The sequence below is a fragment of the Carcharodon carcharias genome, chromosome 27, assembly GCF_017639515.1.
Source record: "Carcharodon carcharias isolate sCarCar2 chromosome 27, sCarCar2.pri, whole genome shotgun sequence".
NCBI lineage: Eukaryota > Metazoa > Chordata > Chondrichthyes > Lamniformes > Lamnidae > Carcharodon > Carcharodon carcharias.
The window spans coordinates 17995935-18019078 of record NC_054493.1 but is presented as its reverse complement, the minus strand read 5'-3'; the positions used below and the strand labels follow the sequence as shown (position 1 = coordinate 18019078).

Genomic DNA, 23144 nt, shown 5'->3' with positions numbered 1-23144 from the left:
GCTTCTGTAACCAGAGCTATTGCTCCCAATGGGACACCGTGTACTGGGGACGAACCACTGAGTCATTGTGACGTCCACGTTGGAACACTGCCTGAATCAGCCAATAGGAATCACTCTGCTCCGCGGTGACGTCTGCAGACCACGGGAGCCCCTACACCTCCTCGAGATCTCCAGGCAACCGACTGAAGGCTGCGGCCAATAGAAAGTGCTGGAGAACCGGAAGGACTTTTGTCCACCAGCCAATCAGAGGACGAGTTTTGTATCAATGACGATGGCGCTTCACACAGACTTAAATTTCCTCCAGAGATCAGGATTTGAGAGTTTGTTTGCGTTGAAAAGAAAGAGAAGAGGAACAGGCAGGGTTTGAGAGGTTGAGGTTTTCAAGAGAAAAGGGAACAATTCAGTAACAGAACAGTGAAGCTGTGAGTGGTAGATGGAGAGGGAGGAGGTCTGAGCAGCTGGGAAAAGAAGAGCAAAAAGACTGATTGGGGAATCCAACAGTGAGAGATCCAGAGGCTGTTACTCTTGGGGCTGCCTATGGAAATGGGCTGTGGGAAGACCGCCCTCTGAAGGGACTTCAGTCCAACGTCCAGGAGAGGAAAGGAACAGAATGTAAACATTGGAAATACAGAGAGTTGTGGGACTCTGTAACTGGAATCAGTGTCATATGTGCTGAGGGGGGAAATGCTTGTGATTTTTGTGGAAGCTGTTTTTATTGTATGAGCTATTTAAAGTGAAATTTAGCTCTATTTTTAAAAACAACTTTCTTTTTTAATGCATGCCAAATTTATGTTGATTTTAGTTTGATTGTTACAGTAAAAGTTTTAAAAAGTGAAGCCTTGCCCTTCAGTTTATTCCGTTGAGGTTGCCTGGGAATTTGTTTCTTTATTTTAAGGTTATCGTTCTCCATGGGGATTGTAACAACAGAGATGTGTCTAGTGTTGTTATATGGAACATATCAGATATGTCATTTATGGTTCTGTAGTAAAGTTCATTCTTTATTATTTCTAGTCTTGTAACATAGTACTGTAGGTTTGTTATATATTTCCAGTCATAGAGTCATTCTAGCACAGACAGAGACTATTGTTTTACTCAATTCCCTGCCAACTCCCTGTAGAGCGATCCAGTCAGTCCCATTCCCCCTCCAAGTCCTGGTAACCCTGCAAGTTTATTTCCTTCAAGTGTCCATCCAATTTAATTTTGAAATCATTGATTATCTCCAATTCCACCATCCACATATGAACTGAGTTCCAATCCATTTTCATGGCCCTATGTCCTGGACAGGAAGCAGTGAGCATGTTTCTGTCAATCAGCATGGACTGGCACCTTCAGGAGAACTTGGAGAGTGTATATAGGGACAGTAAAGTGAGATTAGAGAGATAGTTTGTGGAATGGAGACTTACAACTTTTCAGGAATGAGAGAAGTAAAAATATTCATAGAAACTCAAAGTGCCTGTTCTGAAATTCTATCCTCTAATGACAGTGTTGACTCATGTAAACTCCTTTTACAGGAAATTGGAAGGAGAGGATCTGAAGACAGAAATCTCAAAACAAACATCACGTTAAGATCTGACAGAGTCACTCAAGTAATCACAATGTGAATTTTTTTGAATCTAGATGGAAAAATGTTTGCCTCTTCTGTCTGCTTCAAAAGATTTAAACATCAACTGGAAAACACTGAAACACACACATCCAAGTGAGAGCATTCAGGTTACGCAGCCTGGGAAAATATCACACCATTCGCAGTGACGAGAGACTGTACACATGTTCTGTGTACAGGATGAGACTTCAACTGATCATCAAAACTGGAAGGACAAAAGGCCACTTGCATCAGGGAGAAATTGTGGAAGTTTTGGGACTGTGGGAAGAGCTTCAAAGCCCCATATGAGCTGGAAATTAATTGACACAGCCACACAGGAGAGGCCATTCACCGGCTCTGTGTGTGGGAAGGGATTCACTCAGTTATCCCACTTGCTGACACACCAGAGAGTAATTTGTGAGAAACTGTTCCAACTCAAGAGAACATCAAGAGCTAGACGCCATAGATTCAAATTAATGGACAAAAGAGGAAGTAATGTGAGGAAAACTTTTTCACCCAGAGGGTGATTGGAGTCTGGAATGAACTTTCTGAAAGAGTGGCGGGGGTAGGTTCGATCAAGGTATTTAAAAGGAAATTGGATTGTTATTTGAAAAGAGAGAATTTGCAAGGTTACGGGGATAAGGCAGGGGAAAGAGTTTAGGTAGAATGGTCTACATCAGTATTTATGCTCCACATGAGCTTCCACCCACCCCTCTTCACTCCCTCATCAGCATATCCTTCTATTTGTTTCTCCCTCATTTATGTATCTAGTTTCCCCTTAAATGTATTCATGTTATTCACCTCAACCACTTGCTGTGGTAGTGAATTCCATTCTCACTACTCGCTGGATGAAGAGGTTTCTCAATAAAGCTCTATTGGATTATTGAACCTCTTCATAATCTTAAAGACTTCCATCAGGTCACCCTTCAGTCTTCTCTTTTCTGGAGAAAACCAGCCCTGAAGAAAATGCTCTCAGTTCTGGTATTATTATCCTGACTTTTTGTTGCCCCCTCTCCAGTGCTTCTATTTCCTTTTTCTAAAGGGAGATCATTAATGTTGACAGTACTCTCAGTGTAGTCTAACCATGGTTCTAAACAAGTTGAACATACCCTCCCTGCTTTTCAATTATATCCCTCTAGAATAGAACCCTCTATATGGGCCCCACATTTAAGGAAAGATTTGAAATTCTTTGAGAGGCTGGAAACAGGATTAAGAGGAATGGCACCAGAGATGAGGGTCTTCAGTTAGTTGGAGAGACTGAAGCAGCTGAAATTCCTCTGTCTAGACCATAGAGTCATTAGGGTAAGGAATGGGGCATTTCGGCCAATCAATTGCAAACCAGCTCTCTGGAGCAAACCAATTAGTCCCATTGCCCTATTCCATCCCCACATCCCTGTAGGTTTATTTGTCCACTCAATTTCCTTTTGAAATCAATCCATCATCTCCACTTCCATCAACCTCATTAGAAGCAGATTCCAGGCCATTCCCACTCACTTTAAATGCCCATGAGGCTCATCGACCAAAGGAGGCCATTAGGCCCATCATGTTCATGCTGGCTCTTTACAGAACTACCCAATTAATCCAGTCGCCCTGCAGTTTTATTTTCCTTTCAAGAATTTGTCCAGGACCCTTTTTAAAGTTGGAATCAATTCTGCTTCTCACACTGTTTTCAGGCAGTGCATTCCAAATCACAACAACTCGCTGTGTTTTAAAACAAATAATCCAGGATATAGTGTGTTTGAAGTTTTACATAATATTCAAGATGGTATCAAAGACATGGTTATTACACAATGTTCAGACTAATCTTTATCGATGATTTTGATGAAGGGATTGTGTGTAATATATCAAAGTTTATGGACAATTAGAAAAAATTGCATTTCTATAGCACCTCTCAACCACAGGATTTCCTAAAGCAGTTTACAGCCAATGAAATACTTTTGAAGTGTCATCGCTGTTGTAATGTGGGAAACTGTAGGTAGGCCTGGGTAGTTAAAATTTTGTTTTAAAAATCAAACTTTCATACTGTATTCACTGTTATAAGTAACAAAGTCAAGAAACCATTAGCATGTGGCTTCTTGCAGCCTTTTTGCATTCTGTAACTTTTCTTTATTAATTATATATTGATTTTGTATTAGAAGCCAGTCATGAAATAGATGATTATTCAGTAGTGAACCTTGAATAATTTATCATTAGTGAATCAAAGTATTATTGTAAAAGCTGGATCTGTATTTTAAAAATGAGTGCTGTACATTTCTCAAAAATGCAGTGCTAGCAGAAATTGTTTAAACAAATAAACTCTTTTCTAATTTTGATAAGCTTCAGGACATCATATTCTGTCAAAGTCCAGCTCAAGAATAAGGCTCATTGTTCAATCTGATCAAGATCAGTGAGAAAGAAAGCTATTGTCTTTCACAAACTGTCTCTTTGAACCAGTCTATCTTGTATTAATCAAATGTATTAATTAAAGATTGCTGTATTCATTAACGACCAGTCAGTAACAGAGGATTAAATAAAGTCGTGAGCCTTAATTGAGTTAAAATTAACTGATCAGTCGTTATCGTAAAAGACTGAGTTTTATTTGCTGTAAAGGTGTAAAACCTTAATTGCTGTGAATGTGAAGAATGTGCAATGAAGATAAACGTACTGGGAAGAGAGACCTTCAAGCTCTGGTCAACCTCAAAATTTGAAACTGTAGGAATTAGGGATTCGGAATAAGGGCTCACCAACAAGGGTGATAATTCCATAATAATCTTTGATTTGGCACCTTATCATTTCCACTACACATGTCAGACTTTACTAAAAGTTCATGGTGTAGAAGGTTGCATATTGGCATGGATAGAAGATTGACTAGCTAACAGGAAAGAGAGGGTAGCCATAAATAGGTCTTTTTCTGGTTGGCAGGATGTAACTAGTGGTCTGCTACAGGGATCAGTTCTGGGGCCTCAACCTTTAACAATTTATAAAAAAAAGACTTGGATGAAGGGACAGATGATATGGTTGCTAAATTTGATGATGACATAAAGATAGGGAGGAGAGTAATTTGAGAAGAGATAAGGAGGATACAATGTGACATTGATAGGTGAAGTGAGTGGGCAAAGATCTGGCAAATGGTGTATACTGTGGCCAAGTGTGAAATTGTCCATTTTGGCAGGAAGAATAAAAGGAAAGCATATTAACTAAATGGTAAGAGATGGCAGGGCTCTAAGATTCAGAAGGATCACAAAAAGGTTAGTATGCAGGTACAGCAGGTAATTAGGAAAGCTAATAGAATGTTATCATTTATTGTGAGGTGAATTGAGTACAAAGTAGGGAGGTTATGCTTCAATTGTACAGGACGCTGATGAGACCACATCTGGAGTATTGTGTACAGTATTGGTCTCCTTGTTTAAGGAAGGATGTAAATGTGTTAAGAACAGTTCAGAGAAGGTTTATTAGACTAATATCAGGAGTGGGTGGGTTGTTTTATGAGGAAAGGTAGGACAGGTTAGGCTTGTATCCACTGGAGTTTAGAAGAATAAGAGGTGACTTGATCAAAACCTTTAAGATCCTAAGGGGTCTTGACAGAGTGAATGTGGAGAGGATATTTCCTCTTGTGAGAGAATGTAGAACTAGGGGTCACAGTTTAAAAATAAGGGGTCGCTTATTTAAGACAGAGATGAGGAGAAATATTTTCTCTCAGAGGGTCGGGATTCTTTGGGATTCTCTTCTTCAAAAGTTGGTGGAAGCAGAGTCCTTGAATATTTTTAAGGCAGCTGAAGACAGATTCTTGATTAACAAGGGGGTGAAAGGTTATTGGGGGTAGGCGGGAGATTACAATCGGTTCAGCCATGATCTTACAGAATGGCGGAACAGGCTTGAAGGGCCAATTGGGCATGTTCCACGCTCGTATGTTCTAAAATGTAGGTGGAGACCATATTGATATATTCCATTGAACTACACCCAAGGTGCATTATTCCAATTTATTTACTGCCCAATATAATATTGTCATAATATCTTCAAATCAGAAATCAAACATTTCCATTTGATTTCAGGTCTTAACATGTTTGTTCTTTCTTTTCAATGTCAGGTTGGGCTTGTTCACCTTGGAGAAAAACAGGTTGAAGGAAGATTTGATAGAGGTGTACAAGATTATGACAGGTTCAGATAAGGTGGACAAAGTAAGGCTGTTCACATTAGCTGATGGTACAAGGACTCAAGGTCACAGATTTCAAGTTTCCGGCAAGATTGGTTCAGTCCTAATTGTGATTAACAACAGCAATAACAGGAGAATCCAACTCCTGTAATCACTCATGAACACGCTGGTGTCTCAGCAGGTTGCTTGATCGAGTGAATCCCTTCCCGCACTCAGAGCAGGTGAATGGCCTCTCCCCATTGTGAACTCGCTGGTGTCTCTGCAGACAGCATGACTGAGTGAATCCCTTTCGATACATGAAGCAGGTGAACAGCCTCTCCCTGGTGTGAATCTGTCGATGTGTTAGCAGCTCAGATGGGGACCGGTATCCCTTCCCACAGTCCTCACACATCCATGGTCTCTCCATGGTGCAAGTGTCCTTTTATCTCTCCAGTTCGGCGATCAATTTAAGCCTCTCCCATGTACACAACACGTGTAGTATTTCTCCCCGCTGAGAATGGTGCATTTATTTTTTTAGTCTGTGTAACTGGTTAAAGTTATTTCCACAGTCAGTGCACTGGAACACTCTCACTCAGGTGTGTGTGTGTGTCTTGGTGCTTTTCCAGTCACACTGATGTTTAAAATCTTTTGAAGCTGACAGAACAGAAAAACATTTCTCCTTCTAGATTCAAAGGCCGATATTCAACTCCCATGAAGCAAGTGACTCTGTCAGATCTTGATGTGATGTTTGCTTTGAGGTTTCTGCCTGCAAATCCTTCACCTTCCGTTATTCTGTAAAAGGAGTTTACAAAAGTCATCACTGTCAGTACAGGATAGAAATTCAGAACAGACGATTCTAATCACTATGAATTATTCTTTCCTCTCTTGTTCCCCTGAAGTTATAAATCTCTGTCCCACACACTCTCCCTCCACTCTCACTCTGCTGTACCAAATGTACACCCTCCAAATTATCCTAAAGATGCTCAGTCCTGCGGATTAACAACTTCATTTCCAGCGCTTTGCTCTCTTTATACATTAAATCTGTGAAAAGAACTTTAACCAGTTACACAGCCTGAAAAAATAAATGCCCCATTCTCAGCGGGGAGAAATACTACACATGTTCTGTGCACGGGAGAGGCTTAAATTGATTGCCGAACTTGGAGAGATAAAAGGACACTTTATTTATGAATAAAACATTATGTAATATACAGTATTGTATTATGTGATTCATAGGGGATGTGAGGAAGAACTTTATTTCAGCAGAATGTGATCATGTCCTGGAACTTGCTGCCTATAATGATGGTCAAAGCAGAAATGATCAATAATTTAAAAATAAAATTGGATGGGCACTGGAAGGAAGCAAACTTCCACGGCTACGGGGAGTTAGAAGAAGAATAGGACTGACTGGATTGCTCTACAGGAAGTCAGCATGGACTCAAGTTGCCAAATAGACTCCTTCTGTGTCTTAACACCTCTATGTTTGGAAACATAAGCAGTACAATATTAGCAGATTGCAAGTTAAATAAATATCCTTAATGAGAAAACCATAAATAATATGCACCATATAACACTAGACATATCCATGCCCTATATTAATTTACTGTCCCCTTAAGAGTCATAGAGATCCATAGCACAGAAGGAGGCTATTTGGCTCATCCTGTCCGTGCCAGTCAACAAAGATCTGACTACACTAATCCCATTTTCCAGTGCTTGGCCCATAGCCCTGGAGGCTATGGCAATGCAAGTGAATATCCAAATACTTCTTAAATGTACGAGAGTTTCAGGCTCAACCACCCTTTCAGGCAGTGAGTTCCAGATTCCCACCACCATCTGGGTGAAAAAGATTTTTCAACTCCCCTTGTAGCCTTCTACCTCTTACTTTAAGTCTATGGTTTTTGAACCCTCTACTAATGGAAAAAGTGTCTTTCTATCCACCCAATCTATGCCCCTCATAATCTTATACACCCCTACCAGGTCCCCTCTCAACCCTTGTTGCTCCAAGGAAAACAACCCCAGCAGATCCAATCTTTCCTCATAACTCAGACCCTCCAGCCCATGAAGCATCCTGGTAAATCTCCTCTGCACCCTCTCCAGTGCAATCACATCCTTCCTATAATGTGGTGACCAGAAATGCACACAGTACTCCAGCTATGACCTAACTAGTGTTTAATACAGTTCCAGCATAACCTCCCTGCTCTTGTATTCTATGCGTCGGCTAATAAAGGCAAGTATCCCATAAGCCTTCTTAACCACCTTATCTACCTGCGCTGCTACCTTCAGGGATCTATGGATAGGCACACTAAGGTCCCTCTGATCTTCAGTACTTTCCAGGGTCCCACCATTCATTGTGCCTTGCCCCAGCCACCTTAAATGCCAACCAACCCTTTAGTTGGAAACATTAGGAAAGAGACCATCCTTTTAGCCAGACAAATAAATGTGTCAAGCTGAGGGAGCAAAGGACCAAAGGACATCAATGTCCTTTGAGAGAGAAAGAGACCTGGGCCAACCTTTCCAGAGTCTGTACCCTCCCTGGATTCACTTCCTCTCCCTTCAGTTCCTGCAAGTCAACAGTTTGCCTCCAGAATGAGACAAGAAATGTAAAGGGGGAAACATTGATTTCCTTACAGATGTTGCCCAGAGGAGGAAGTTTTAGTCTGAAGCTCATTGTCTAACACCCGCATTGTGACGTCCACAATGGAACCCTGCCTGAATCAGCCAATAGGAATCACTCGGTTCCACGGTGACGTCCTCGAGTTCCAAGCTGCCGGCCAGGCGCGCGGACACCCATTATTCTCCTGCACCTCATCGAGCCAAGGTTTCCAGACAACCGGTTGACGGCTCCGACCAGAGCGAGAGGCCGCTCGGCCAAAGGTCCCTTCTCCCCACCCCCCTGTCTACGGCGGCTGGCTGGTCCAAAAGTAGATGGAGAGCGACCGCTGGCGGCAGCCGCACTGCGCCTGCTCCAGACAGCTCGGGGTCAGCAGCGCTTTCTGCGCCTGCGCGCTCGGCTGCTAGTTGGGGGGAATTGGGGAGGTGACTGTACAAAATGTCTTCCCCTCATTTTTTTTTTCCAGGACATGTAGTTTGATTTTAAACAGCACAACATTTGTTTTTAGCTTCACACAAATTCTAAAACCTGCTCCTGTGTTCAACATCTGTGAGTAAAAGACTTACTTTCCCCCCTGGGAAATGCAGAGAACTGTGGGAATCTGTAACTGGAATTAGTGCCAACTATGCTGAGGGGGGAAATGCTGGTGATTTTGTGGAACCTGTTTTTATTGTATAAACTGTTTAAAGTAAAAATTATCCAGTCCATTCAAATCCTGTTTGTCTGTTAATCTGTACTTGATTTTACACAACAAAAACAGAATTACCTGGAAAAACTCAGCAGGTCTGGCATCATCGGCGGAGAAGAAAAGGGTTGACGTTTCAAGTCCTCATGACCCATGAGTCATGAGTCCTCATGAGGACTCGAAACATCAACTCTTCTTCTCCGCCAATGCTGCCAGACCTGCTGAGTTTTTCCAGGTAATTCTATTTTTGTTTCTGATTTCCAGCATCCGCAGTTTTTTGTTTTTATCTTTGTACTTGATTTTAGTTTGATTGTTACAGGAATAGTTTTTAAAAAGTGAAACCTTGTCCTTTGGTTTATTCCATTGGGGTTGTCTGGGAATTTGTTTATTTTAAGGTTATCAATCTTCATGGGGATTGTAACAGCAGAGGAATGTCTAGTGTTGTTATGTGGCACATATTTGGTATATTACTTATGGTTCTGCTATAAAGTTCATTTATTATTATTTCCAGGCATATAATATAGTCCTGTAGCTTTGTTATATATTTCCACTCAAACCGTCATCAGGGCACAGGAGTCCATTCGGCAACTCGAGTCCATTCCAACTCCATACAGCAATTCAGTCAGTCCCATCCCCTCTCTATGTCCCTGATCCCGAGTAAGTTTAATTCCTTCAAGTGCCACCCAATTTCATTCCGAAATCATTGGTCGTCTCCGCTTCCATGACCCTTGTAGGCAGTGAGTTCCAGTTCATGACCGCTCGCTGCCTAAGTAAAGTTCTTCATCTCCCACCCTTGTAGCTCGAATCAGATAATAGAGCTCTATATATTGCATACAATTTTTCGTACACTAAATATAAAAATATATGTATATTTATGTCAGCAGTCTGGATGAAGATTTTCAGGTCTCTGTGTCCAGGACAGGAAGCAATGAGCGTGGATCTGTCAATCAGCATGAATCACTCCTTCAGAATTGGGAGGGTATATATTTAGATACAGCAGAGTGAGAATGGACAGAGTGCGTGGGATGGAGATTTACAGCTTTTGGGGAATGAGAGAGGAAAGAATGTTCCATAGAAACTAGAATTGTCTGTTCTGAATTTCTATCCTTTACTGACCATGATGACTTCATAAACTCCTTTTACAGGATATTAGAAGAGGAGGATTTACAGACACAAATCTCGACAAACATCACATCAAGATCTGACAGAGTCACGTGATTATTCGGGACCTGAATGTCATCGGCATTTGAAACTTGAAGGAGAAATGTTTGTCTGTTCTGTCTCCTTCAAATAGTTTAAACACCAGAGCGACTGGAAAGTACCAAAACACACACACCAGAGTGAGAGCATCCCAGTGCACTGACTGTGGAAAGAGCTTTAACTAGTTACACAGCCTGAAAAAGATTGAAAGTTTCACAGTGGGCAGAGTCTGTACATGTGTTCTTTGTGAGGATGACGCTTCAACTGATTGGCGAACCTAGAGATGCACAAGGACGCTCGCACCATGGAGAAACCATGGAAATGTGAGGACTGTGCAAAGGCCTTCACTTGCCCATCGAAGCTGGAAACTCATCGACGCAGTCACACCGGGGAGAGGCCATTCACCTGCTCTGAATGTGGGAAGGGATTCAGTGATTCATCCACCCTACGGAATCACCAGCGAGTTCACACCAGGGAGAGGCCATTCTCCTGCTCTGAATGTGGGAAAGGATTCAGTGATTCACCTGCGCTGCTGGTACACCAGAGGGTTCACACTGGGGAGAGACCGTTCACCTGTTCCATGTGTGGAAAGGGATTCACACGGTTATCCGCCCTGCGGAATCACCAGCGATTTCACACTGGTGAGGGGTTGTTCACCTGCTCTGAATGTGGGAAGGGATTCACTCACTCATCCCTCCTGCTGACACACCAACATACTCACACTGAGGAGAGGCCATTCACCTGCTCTGAGTGTGGGAAGGGATTCAGTCAGTTATCCAGCCTGGTGAGACACCGACGCATTCATACCGGGGAGAGGCCATTTACCTGCATTGTGTGTGGGAAGGGATTCAGTCAGTCATCCAGTCTCCTGGGACACCAGGGCACTCACAGCAATAAGAAACCTGTTCAATGCTCTGACTGTGGGAGCTGCTTTAAAAACTCAGCCTACCTGATGGTCCACCAGCGCATTCACACTGAGGAGAGACCATTCAGCTGCTCTCGCTGTGCAAAGAGGTTTAGAACATCATCCGACTTATTGAGACATCAGCGAGTTCACACTGGGGAGAAGCCATTCACCTGCTCTGAGTGTGGGAAAGGATTTACTCAGTCATCCCACCTGCAGACACACGAGCGAGTTCACAGTGGAGAGAGACCATTCACCTGCTCAGTTTGTGGGAAGGGATTCACTTGTTCATCCAAGCTGCTGAGACACCATGGCAGTCACACCAATTAGAGACCTTTTAGATGCTCTGACTGTGGGTGTTAACTGTATCAATTGAGGTTAAGTATACACAGGTTAAAGGCATTGATTCAATGGTTATAATGATCACATATAAAGAGACACTTCCTGATATACCATGGCATCCAAGGGAAAAAACCTGTAATGTTTCACTCTGTGAATAAATTTATACCAAATAAATATTGACTCCACCCTACGCCTGTCAGGATTATAACATGGTAACACAGAATGCTTGCCTAATGGTGAAGGTTTGAAACTCAAGGAAAATAAAATTTCAGACAGAGACTAACAATTCTAGTGGCTTTTGTGAGAAATGGCTAAAAGCAAGTGGGGCTTGTCACCAATTACCCACCGATGTTCTCGGAGTCTGAATCATACAACCAGTGGAAGAATGAAGTAGATATGTGAACACGGGTTACATCCCAACCAAAGAGGAAACAAGGTCTGACCTTGGCATTGTCACTTCCTGACAAAATTAAAATCAGAAGCAAAGTATTTTGTGAGCTGTGTTCTTGTCAGTTGGATACTGATGAAGGTTTAGATCTTCTGTTCGGGGTCATTGGTGAGATTTACAAGAAAGACGATCTCTTGGATGCCTATGAAACATGGTCAGAATTTGACAGGTCTCAAATGGGGGTGAAAGCATCGTTAGCACATCTAGATATCACAACAAAGTAAAGGATTGGAACAGCACTAATAGGTGAATGAACTCCAGGAATGACCGGGGAACAATTAACGGGTGTTTCAGGTCTAACTCAAAAAGTCATGATATGATGAACTGCCCAAAGTGGAAAATCAGGGTCTTCAGAGTGACACATGACACAGAGAATTCTGAGGCTGAAGATGATGGTGATGATCACTCTGAAGGAACTGTGCTCATCACAAGGAGCTTTGATCCAATGATGAGAGTGTTAGTCACAGACTCTTTCAACTGTGCTGTGTTAGATAGTTTCTGTACCTCGAAGGTATGTAGATCAGATTGGTGAAGATGTTACCCAGATTAACCTCATGGTAAAGATAGATGCAAGGCTAAGGAGTATGACAGTTTGACTTGTTTAGGTTTGGGTGATGTCAGACATTGAAGTCACTAAAAAGAGTGGTGATTCCATACAAAATAGCTGGAGTCAGCCACTTTATCAGGACTGGTGTAGTCTCTGGTGAGATACCCTAACTGTTGAGTAAACCTTCCATGAAAAAGGCACAAATGCAACTAGACACAGAGCAAGATAAGACAATTGTTTTTGGAAAGTCAGTGAATCTGCAGTTTCCTGAATCAGGACATTATCGTATCCCCTTAACAATACCTGATGTTTCTAATCAGTGTTTGAGAAGGATTAATGGCATCAGGTGTTAAGAATCAGAGCAAGAAAATCAAATGGCCTTAAAGCTATGCAGGCAATTAGATCACTCTTCTTGTCAAAGATTAAAAATCCAGCTAAAAGATGCAGGGGTGGTTGATGAAGAGTATACGAGGTTCATTGAAGAGATCAGTGCAAAGTGTGAAATCTGTAAAAAGTATCGGAGGACACCATCACATCCTATTGTTATCCTTCCCTTGGCACGTGACTTTAATGAGGTAGTTGCCATGGATCTAAAAGTATGGGACAAACACAGAAATATTTTCATTCTACCACTTTATAGACATGGTAACCCGATTTAGCCTTTCTCCAATAATACATGATTTGGACAAAAGGGTGATTATAGACCAAGTCATGGGAAATGGATGGGGACTGGACCTGGGGCACCAACTAATAATGGAGGGGAATTTGTGAATGACAAGTTTAGAAATGTGTGTGAAAACATGAACATTATGGTCATGAACATCACAGCTGAAAGTCCTTTCAGCAATGGACTCTGTGGAAGGAATCAGGTGGTGATCGATGAAATGCTGCACAAAATTTTAGCTAATCAGCCAAACTGCAAGTTTACAACTGCACTGGCACGGACGATTCATGTAAATAATTCACTTCAGATGGTTGGAGGATATTGTCCCTATCAATTGGTATATGGGAGAATTTCCTAGTTACCCTCTGTGCTGGGTGATAGCCCTCCTACTTTAGAAGGGACTACAATTAGTTCAATTTTTAGTCATCAATTATTGGATTGTTTCACGAAAAGAAGTGCTCAAGCTAAGAAATTATTGGGGATCCTAGAAGAGGGGTGTCTTATATTGTAATGCTTTGTACAAAATAAGGAAAATCATATTTTTTCCTCTGATTTGTTTTGAAATATTGTTTGTGGTTATTGTTACGATCTCAGTCGGGACTGTTAATGTTTAAAAAGAAATTCGAACACCTAGTGATTAACTGAAAGAATTACACCACATGATTCCACGTTTTTAAATAAATACAAACTTTGCTCAACGCAAACTGGGGAACAGCACCTCATCTTCTGACTAGGCACTTTACAGCCTTCTGGACTGAATATTGAGTTCAACAATTTTAGATCATGAACTCTCTCCTCCATCCCCACCTCCTTTCCGATTTTCCCCCTCCTTTTTGTTTTTTCCAATAATTTATATAGATTTTTCTTTTCCCACCTACTTCCATTATTTTTCAGTGTATTTCCATCCATTGTTTTATCTCTACCTTTTAGCCTATTTTGATCCCTTCCCCCTACTCCACCCCCACTAGGGCTATCTGTACCTTCCTCGTCCTGCTTTCTCCCCTTAATTAGCACATTCCTTTGGATAATATCACCACCTTCAACACCTCTTTGTCCTTTTGTCTGTGACATCTTTTGGTTATCTCCACCTATCGCTGGCCTTCTATCCAGCTCTTCTTGTCCCACCCTCCCTTAAACCAGCTTATATTTCATCTCTTTTCTATTTTTACTTAGTTCTGTTGAAGGGTCATTCGGACTTGAAATGTTAACTGTGTTCCTCTCCACAGATGCTGCCAGACCTGCTGAGTTTTTCCAGGTATTTTTGTTTTTGTTTTGCATTTCCAGCATCCGCAGTTTTTTTGCTTTTCTCTTAGTGTTTAATTGACTGCCACTCTCTTCAAGGAAGGCCTACCTTGAAGAAGTTTTGCTCTTCTCTCCGTCAGGATTTTCGTATCTCTCTTTTGCCTTGTTCACCTTCATTGCTTTCCATTTCTCTCCTGGTGTTTGACAAGGTGTTTACTAAAACCCGCTTTCACAGCCATATTTCCTGCCTCAGTGACTGTCTCCATCTCTGACTTACCCCATGTGGATTTCAACTGAAGTTCCATCCCTAATTTTTCGAACCCACCCAGGATTACAGGTATCTCTGGGACATACAACACTCTTTGGACTGCTGTTCTCGTCGCATTCTGAGATCCACACTCAGTGCCATGTGCCGTCATATGAATACACTTGACCTCTCCCTCCAGCAGCACCACCGCACCCTTTTTCAAAGCAGCGCGTGCCCCCAGTTTAATTTTATTCTTCATCTCATCCGACGCCTCAACAAGAAACTTTGTCTCTTTCTTTCAGGTGCAAAGAAACGCAAGCTCCAACAACTCTTCGACACCAACACCCATCCAGAACGCTCCACCCCTGCCTGTCCCTCTGTCCCCATCCCGTCTTCCAATCCCAGCCCAGCCGTGTATTCACCATACCCCTGACCTTCCTCTCTCCGACGCTGAACGTTCAGTGCTCAGCAAAGGACTTAGTTTCATACCCTTACACTCTGATCTCAATGAATTTCGGGCTCGGCACGATGCTGAACTCTTCTTCCGCTGCCTTTGTCTCCTTGCTCACTTCTTTGGGCAGGAGTCCTCACCCCTTTCAACGGATCCTTTTACCCACCTCCGATATTCTCCCTCCACCTGGACCCCTCCCTCTGGATTCTTACCTTCTCTTGATCTTTTCATTGACAACTGTCGGCATGACATTAGTTGTCTCAATTTCTCTGCTCCTCTCACCCACTCTAACCTGACTCTGTGAACTTGCACTCCGTTCTCTCAGGTCCAACCCTGACATTGTCATCAAACCCGCTGACAAGAGTCGTACTGTTGTTGTCTGGCGCACTGACCTCTACCTCGCAGAGGCTGAGCGTCAACTTGCAGACACTTCCTCCTACCTCTCCCTGGACCATGACCCCACCACTGAACATCAAACCATTGTTTCCAGGACTGTTACTGACCTCATCTGCTCTAGAGATCTTCCTTCCACAGCTTCCAACCTGACAGTCTCCCAACCTCGGACGGCCTGCTTCTACCTCCTACCCAAAATCCACAAACAGGACTGTCCCAGCAGACTGATCGTGTCAGCCTTTCCTGCTCCACGGAACTCATTTCTTGCCATCTTGACTCCATTCTCTCTCCCCTTGTCCAGTCCCTTCCCACCTACATCCGTGATTCCTCTGACACCCTACATCATATCAACAATTTCCAGTTCCCTAGCCCCAACCGCCTCCTCTTCACCATAGACATCCAATCCCTCTACATCTCCATCCCCCACCGGGATGGTCTGATGGATCTTCACTTCTTCCTCGAAGAGACGCCCGAACAATCCCCATCCACCACTACTCTCCTCCGTCTGGCTGAACAATTTCTCCTTAAACTCCTCTCACTTCCTCCAAATAAAAGGTGTGGCTATGGGTACCCGCATGGGCCCCAGCTATGCCTATATCTTTATGGGGTATGTGGAACATTCCTTGTTCCAGTCCTACTCCGGCCCCCTCCCACAACTCTTTTTCGGGTACATCGATGATTTCTTCGCTGCTGCTTCATGCTTTCATCTGGACCTGGAAAAATGTATTAATTTTGCTTCCGATTTCCACCCCTCCATCATTTTGACATGGTCCATCTCTGACACTTCCCTTCCCTTCCTTGACCTCTCTGTCTCAATTTCTGGTGATAGACTGTCCACCAATATCCATTACAAGCCCACCGACTCCCACAGCTACCTCGACTACAGCTCCTCACACCCCGCTTCCTGTAAGGACTCCATCCCATTCTCTCAGTTCCTTCGCCTCCATCGCATATGTTCTGATGATGCCACTTTCAAAAACAATTCCTCTGACATGTCTTCCTTCTTCCTTAACCGAGGTTTTCCACCCACGGTGGTTGACAGGGCCCTCAACCATGTCCAGCCCATCTTCTGCGTATCTGCCCTCACACCTTCTTCTCCCTCCCAGAAACGTGTTAGGGTCCCCCTTGTCCTCAATTATCACCCCACCAGCCTCCACATTCAAAGGATCATCCTCCGCCATTTCCGCCCACCCCAGCATGATGCCATCACCAAACACATCTTCCCTTCAACCCCCCGGCAGCATTCCACAAGGATCGTTCCCTCCAGGACACCCTGGTCCACTCCTCCATTACACCTCAACCTCCTCCCACGGCACCTTCCCATGCAACCGCAGAATGTGCAACACCTGCCCCTTTACTTCCCCTCTCCTCACCTTCCAAGGGCCCAAACACTCCTTTTCAGCATTTCACTTGCACTTCCCTCAACTTAGTCTATTGCATTTGTTGCTCCCAATGCGGTTTCCTCTACATTGGAGAGACCAACCGCAGACTGGGTGACCGTTTTGCAGAACACCTTCGGTCTGTCCGCAAGCATTACCCAGACCTCCCTGTTGCTTTCCATTTCAACACTCCACCCTGCTCTCATGCCCACATGTCCGTCCTTGGCTTGCTGCATTGTTCCAGTGAAGCTCAATGCAAACTGGGGAACAGCACCTCATCTTCTGACTAGGCACTTTACAGCCTTCCGGACTGAATATTGAGTTCAATAATTTTAGATCATGAACTCTCTCCTCCATCCCCACCCCCTTTCCGATTTTCCCCCTCCTTTTTGTTTTTCCAATAATTTATATAGATTTTTCTTTTCTCAACTACTTCCATTTTTAATTGTATTTCCATCCATTGTTTTATCTCTACCTTTTAGCCTATTTCGATCCCTTCCCCCCACCCCACCCCCACTATCTGTACCTTGCTTGTCCTGCTTTCTACCCTTAATTAGCACATTCCTTTAGATAATTTCACCACCTCCAACACTCTTTGTCCTTTTGTCTGTGACATCTTTTGGTTATCTCCACCTATCACTGACCCTCTATCCAGCTCTTCTTGTCCCACCACCCCCCCCAACAAACTTATATTTCACCTCTTTTCTATTTTTACTTAGTTCTGTTGAAGTGTCATTCGGATTCGAAACATTAACTGTGCTCCTCTCCACAGATGCTGCCAGACCTGCTGAGCTTTTCCAGGTATTTTTGTTTATGTTTTACAAAGTTTACTGTGTATGTCAAGCAAAAGAAAATGAAAAACCAGCACTACGAATTTAACACTATAATTTATAAAGACTTGAGTTATAAACCCAGTTCTGCTTTTTAACTGGACCACCCCTACCCCCTACCTCCACCTACTCCCCCTACCCTACCCCTGCTCCCCCCCACCCCCCACCCTGGACAAATATGAAAGAGGAAGAAAGTCTTTGAAAAGGATTTAACTTTCTTTTCTGTTGGTTATTGTTGTTCCAGTTGTAGTTTGTAACTGTGAAAGCCAGGCCTGAGGGAGGGTTTCAGAAGGAAAAGTAAATATTTATTTTTTAAAAGTTGGGATATCATATTAATGAAGAAAACAAGCTGTAAGTGTGAAATTGAACAATGCTGCCTGTTTCCCAAACTCTGTCTCTCTCGCCCTGCGAGGCCTCCTTTCCCCACCGCCAATCCAGCTTCTCCTCCGTCAATCTCTCTCTCTTTCTTTCCCCCCTCTCACATTCCCTCTCTCTCACATACGCAGTTGGAGCCTCTTTACCTGCAATGCATCTGCCACCATCTTGGGCTCCCTCTCTCCTCTTCATCCTCCAATGGCATTGCCGACATCCCAATTCTTTTTTTCTCTTTTATATTGAAATAGGAGGCTTGCTGTAATGGGGGGGAGATTGTATAAATAATTTAAAATTTAAAAAAAGAGTCACCGCATTGCTTCCTCGCCTTTGGCTGCCAGAAACAGCCCCTTTTACCCCCTCAATGTAAAACATACAACCCCAGAGGCTGAGATTGTGTTGACCGATCCCAGCCTCCGACCACACAAGGAATCCCAAAGCCAGAACAAAACTGGGTAAAGATGATTTGTTTGATGGGATCTTCTTGTTCTTCAAAGGAGGGTCATACGGGCTCGAAATGTTGATTCTGTTTCTCTCTCCTCAGATGCTGTCAGACCTGCTGATTTTTTTCCAGCATTCTCTGTTTTCTTCCTGTTCTCTCTTCAGGTGAGTAAACAGGTATCCAAGGATGCTGAGGGAAGGTAGGGCTAAAATTGCAGAGGCACTTGGCATTATCTTATCAATCCTCCTTAGACACGTGGAGTGGTGTCAGAAGACTGGATAATTACAAATGTCACATGATTGTTAAAAAAAGGAGGGTGATCATCTAGGACAAAGTTCGATGCTTGGGTTTTATCTCAGCTTTTGCAGCATCTGCAGGAGTTTGCTTCCCGAGCCGACGGACCGCCTCGTGTCAACGTCACAATCAGCCTCCAGCGCACCTGAGCTCAACACGAGACCCCGCCCCCTTGCCGTGCCGACATTGGTTGGACGACCCGCTGCCCCATTGGTCTTCCAGCCTCGCTCGCTCACTATTGGTCGGAACGCACGTCAGTCATCGTTCAGGCCCCACCCCCATCCATGGAATCATATGGTCGATCAGAGGCGTCACCGCTGCACCAACTCGCTCCATTCGATGCCCCGTTAGCCTCAGTCGGACTCTGAGGTTTGTATTTTATTTGATCACCCCCTCTCTCTCTCTCCCCACCCCTATGGCATCCTGTTGCTCACTCACTTGGTTTGGTAAAACTCACTTTCCATCGGTGATTAGGCCTCAACGGACGCCTGCCTCAGGAGTCCAGCGCGCAGGCGCAGTGCCGCCCAGGGTTGGTTTGAGCCAACTGAGCATGCGCGGCACCCGGCTGGTGCTCTGCATAATTAAAGAGAAAAAACAGATAAAAGCGAAAAACTGCGGATGCTGGAAATCCAAAACAAAAACAAAAATAGCTGGAAAAACTCAGCAGGTCTGACAGCATCTGCGGAGAGGAGCACAGTTAACGTTTCGAGTCCGTCTGACTGTTCAACAGAACTAAGGAAAAATAGAAAAGAGGTGAAATATAAGCTGGTTTAAGGGGTGGGGGTGGGACAATTAAAGGGACCCTGTCCCTGTGTTCACTTGTGATTAAAAGGGACAGTGATAGTGTGAGAAAGAGACTGATTTCAGGGGAGAGGGAGGAAGCGTGGATTTTCGAGCAATCAAAATAAGAAAGGAGTAAAGTAAGAACATTTGAAATTCTGAATTTTTCCTGCATTTCTTTTATACAGTTATTACCAATATAAACTTGTTTTACAGGCAGAGGGTTTACAGATGGGAAGCTCAGATCAAACATTGAGTCAATGTGACCGAGTCATGTGATTCATCAGGACGTGAAGGGCATTGGCAATATGGAAGGGGAGAGCAGCATATACCATGTAGACAAACCTTACACATGTTCTGTGTGTGGACGTGGATTCAACCGAGCGTATGACCTGGGGAGGCACAAATGTATCCAAAATAAGGAGAAGCCATGTAAATGTGGGGACTGCGGGAAGGTGTTCAGTTACCCCTCTGAGCTGGAAACTCATCGACGCATTCACACTGGGGAGAGGCCGTTTACCTGCTCTGTGTGTGGGAAGGGATTCGTTCGATCTTGCAATCTGCGGTCACACCAGCAAGTTCACAGTGGAGAGAGACTGTTCATCTGCACTATGTGTGGGAAGGGATTCACTCGATTTTCCCACCTGCTGAGACACCATAAAGTTCACACTGGGGAGAGACCCTTCACTTGCTCTGTGTGTGGGAGGGGATTTTCTGATTCATCTGACCTGCTGAAACACCAGCGAGTTCACACAGGGGAGAGACCATTCACCTGCCCCACGTGTGGGGAGAGATTCACTCAAATCTCTCACCTACTGAGACACCAGCGAACTCATACCAGGGAGAGGCCCTTCAGCTGCTCCATTTGTGAGAAAAGATTCACTCAAGCGTCCAACCTGCTGCGACACCAGCGAGTTCACACTGGGGAGAGGCCGTTCATCTGCTCTCTGTGTGAAAAGGGATTTGCTGAGTCCTCAACCCTGCTGAGACACCAGCGAGTGCACACGGGAAGAGATCATTCACCTGCCCCATGTATGGGAAGGGAATCACTCGATCATCCAACCTGGTGAGACACCAATGAGTTCACACGTGGGTGCACTGCTCTGATTATGCTGCTGTTTATCAGATTCAGGAGTGAATCTTGTTAATTATGATATTGGGGAAGTGTTATTGATGTTGCCCCTAATGACAGTAACTGGGCTGGTGTTGACAGACTTTGCATTTCTATAACGCCTCTCACAATCTCAGGATGTCTTTGTGCACAGTAAGCCTCCACAAACAGCAATGTGATAATGAGCAGAGACGATCTATTTTTAGTGAAATTGGTTGAGGGTGAACTATTGGCCTTACTGGGTAGAACCCCCTGCGCTCCTTCAAATTAATGGCCGTGGGGTCTTTTACATCTTCCTGAGAGGGCAGACAGGGCCCTCGGTTTAACATCCTTATATCTCCTTATGTGGGTCAGGGTCATTGCTCCTATGAAGTCCTTTTGGGATGTTTCTCACTGCATGAAAGGAGCTTTATGAATGTGACATCACAGACATAGATGCACTGGAGCAGATGATGCTTGTGTGTGTGTCTGCGCTCACTCAGAAACTGAGCTGCAGGTCATTTAGTCTTCTCCAAAATAGGTCAGAAAATGGGCCTTTAACTTAACACTCGGAAAACTGTTACAAGCGGCTCCCACAGCAGAGTACCTCCCTCCCGCTATTAGGATCAACGGAGAAATCGTGGAAAGTGTGGACCATTTTCCATTTCTTGGGAGCCATCTCTTGGCAAAGATGGGCAAAGACAATGTGCCCACTCAGCCATCGCCCGACTGAGGGAAAGAGCATTTGAGGACCAGGATCACAAATCTGAGACTAAGGTCATGGTTTACAGTGATCCCTGCACTGCCATACGCATCAGAGACTTGGACAACCTAGAACAAGCACCTCAAGACTCTGGAGATGTACCACCAGCAGTGCCAGTGCAAGATCCTCCAAATCCAGTGGTGGGGAAGGTGGTCCAACAGCAGCGTTCTCTCCTAGGTCAACCTGCCCAGCATCAAGGCACTAATCACTCTAAACCAGCTCCGCTGTGCAGGACGTGTCGTTCGTATGCCTGATACCAGACTCCCAAAGCAACTGCTCTATTCAGAACTTTGCCACAGCAGGAGACACTTGGGAGGATGGCGAAAACACTTAGAGATGTCCTCAAAGCATCCCTGGAGAGATCAAACATTCTTGCAGTCTCATGGGAGACCCTGGCTTATGACTGACCAAAATGGAGGAAACTCATTGGGGAAGGCACTGAACATATTGGGAACATGTGGAGACGAAGTCAAGGCATTGGAGGGAGCGCACAAACTGCCAGACGCCCCCCCATCCAACATTTCAAGCACCACCTACCCCACATCTGGCAGAGTCTCACGATTGCACTTTGGGTTTATCACCCATCTCTGAACTCATTGAACGGAGTTCCCAAGGGACTACATAAGAAGAGGAGAGGGTAAAGCTGACCCAGCTGCTGCTGAGAGTATGAATACATGGGAACTGCCACAGAGCCTAGAGCAAAGAGCAAGAGGTAAAACAAAAACCAGGATGAATTAATCTGCTTGTAAAATGCCTAATGGCATATGTGGGAATCTGTCCAACTTCTGTAAAATAATAATACAGGGAGTGGGGAGGGAGCACTGTCAGGCTGACCTTGACCAAAGGGTGATATGCTGTGTATCATTCCCATCTCCCAGTGTTATTAAAACCCGACTTCAATGCAGCAACAAGTAAACTGAATAATCAGGGAAATGTTTCTTTAAGTGACCCCAGTGGAAGGAGCAATAATTTTTGCAACACCCTGTAAAATTAATTTGAACCCTTCCCCGATTGTGCTATCTAACCTACCTGCACGGACCATGGCCCCAGCTCAGATGAGGCGCAGCCCATCCGTCTACAATTGTTAGACTTCATTGCACCCTTTCCCAGGGCTGTGGATTCACTCTAGAATCTATCCCCCACCCCCTCCACAAGTGTCCACACCCTCAGTGTCACCTGAAAGCTGCTCTGACAGTGGTGCCTCATTACCTACTACCGCTCCTGGAGGATCCCACCCTGCCTCCGCTTACCCTGGCCTCCCGCTTACTATTTCCAGTGATCTCTCCTTCCCTGTGGGTGGGGGTAGCTACTGTCCCCTGGAGCATGTGCTCCAGGAAATCCTCAGCCTCCCTTCCCATAGTGGGTAAGAACATGGCAGCTAGAATATAATGTGGGAGTGTGAGGTTATCCACTTTGGTAGGAGGAACGTGCAGAGTATTTCTGAAATGGTGAGAGATTGGGAAGTGCTGATGGCCAAAGGGCCCTGGGTGTCCTTGTCCTTGTTCATAAGTCACTGGAAGCTAACATGCAAGTGCAGGAAGCAGTGAGGAAGGCAAATGGCCCTTATCACAAGGAGATTTGAGTACAGGAGTAAAGAGGTCTTGCTGCAGCTGTAGGGGACCTTGGTTAGAGCACACCTGGAGTATTGTGTACAGTTCTGGTCTCCTTACCTAAGGAAGGATATACTTGCCATAGAGGGGGTTCAGTGGAGGTTCACCAGACTGATTCCTGGGGTGGCAGGATTGTCTGATGAGGAGCGATTGAGACTGGACC

The 23144-nt window shown here is 44.3% G+C and overlaps 1 protein-coding gene and 1 long non-coding RNA gene across 3 annotated transcripts; both read left to right on the top strand.

Annotated features, from left to right (window-relative positions):
* Nucleotides 1–201: 201 nt before the first annotated feature.
* LOC121270484 lies at nucleotides 202–4122 on the top strand. 2 transcript variants are annotated; one of them, XR_005941554.1, is made up of 2 exons: nucleotides 202–1424; nucleotides 1512–4122. It is a non-coding gene; the product is annotated as an uncharacterized LOC121270484 (long non-coding RNA). The 2 variants fall into 2 exon arrangements; XR_005941553.1 differs by having other exon boundaries at nucleotides 202–612; nucleotides 1512–3889.
* A 4335-nt stretch (nucleotides 4123–8457) lies between these two features.
* Nucleotides 8458–22852, top strand: LOC121270332 (zinc finger protein 271-like). Its single transcript, XM_041175625.1, has 7 exons — nucleotides 8458–8847; nucleotides 10129–11414; nucleotides 11943–12097; nucleotides 12846–13020; nucleotides 13117–13377; nucleotides 18609–18643; nucleotides 19790–22852. The coding sequence occupies exons 2-7, from the start codon at nucleotides 10467–10469 to the stop codon at nucleotides 20586–20588; spliced, it is 2373 nt and encodes a 790-aa protein (XP_041031559.1). The 5' UTR covers nucleotides 8458–8847; nucleotides 10129–10466; the 3' UTR covers nucleotides 20589–22852.
* Nucleotides 22853–23144: the final 292 nt, after the last annotated feature.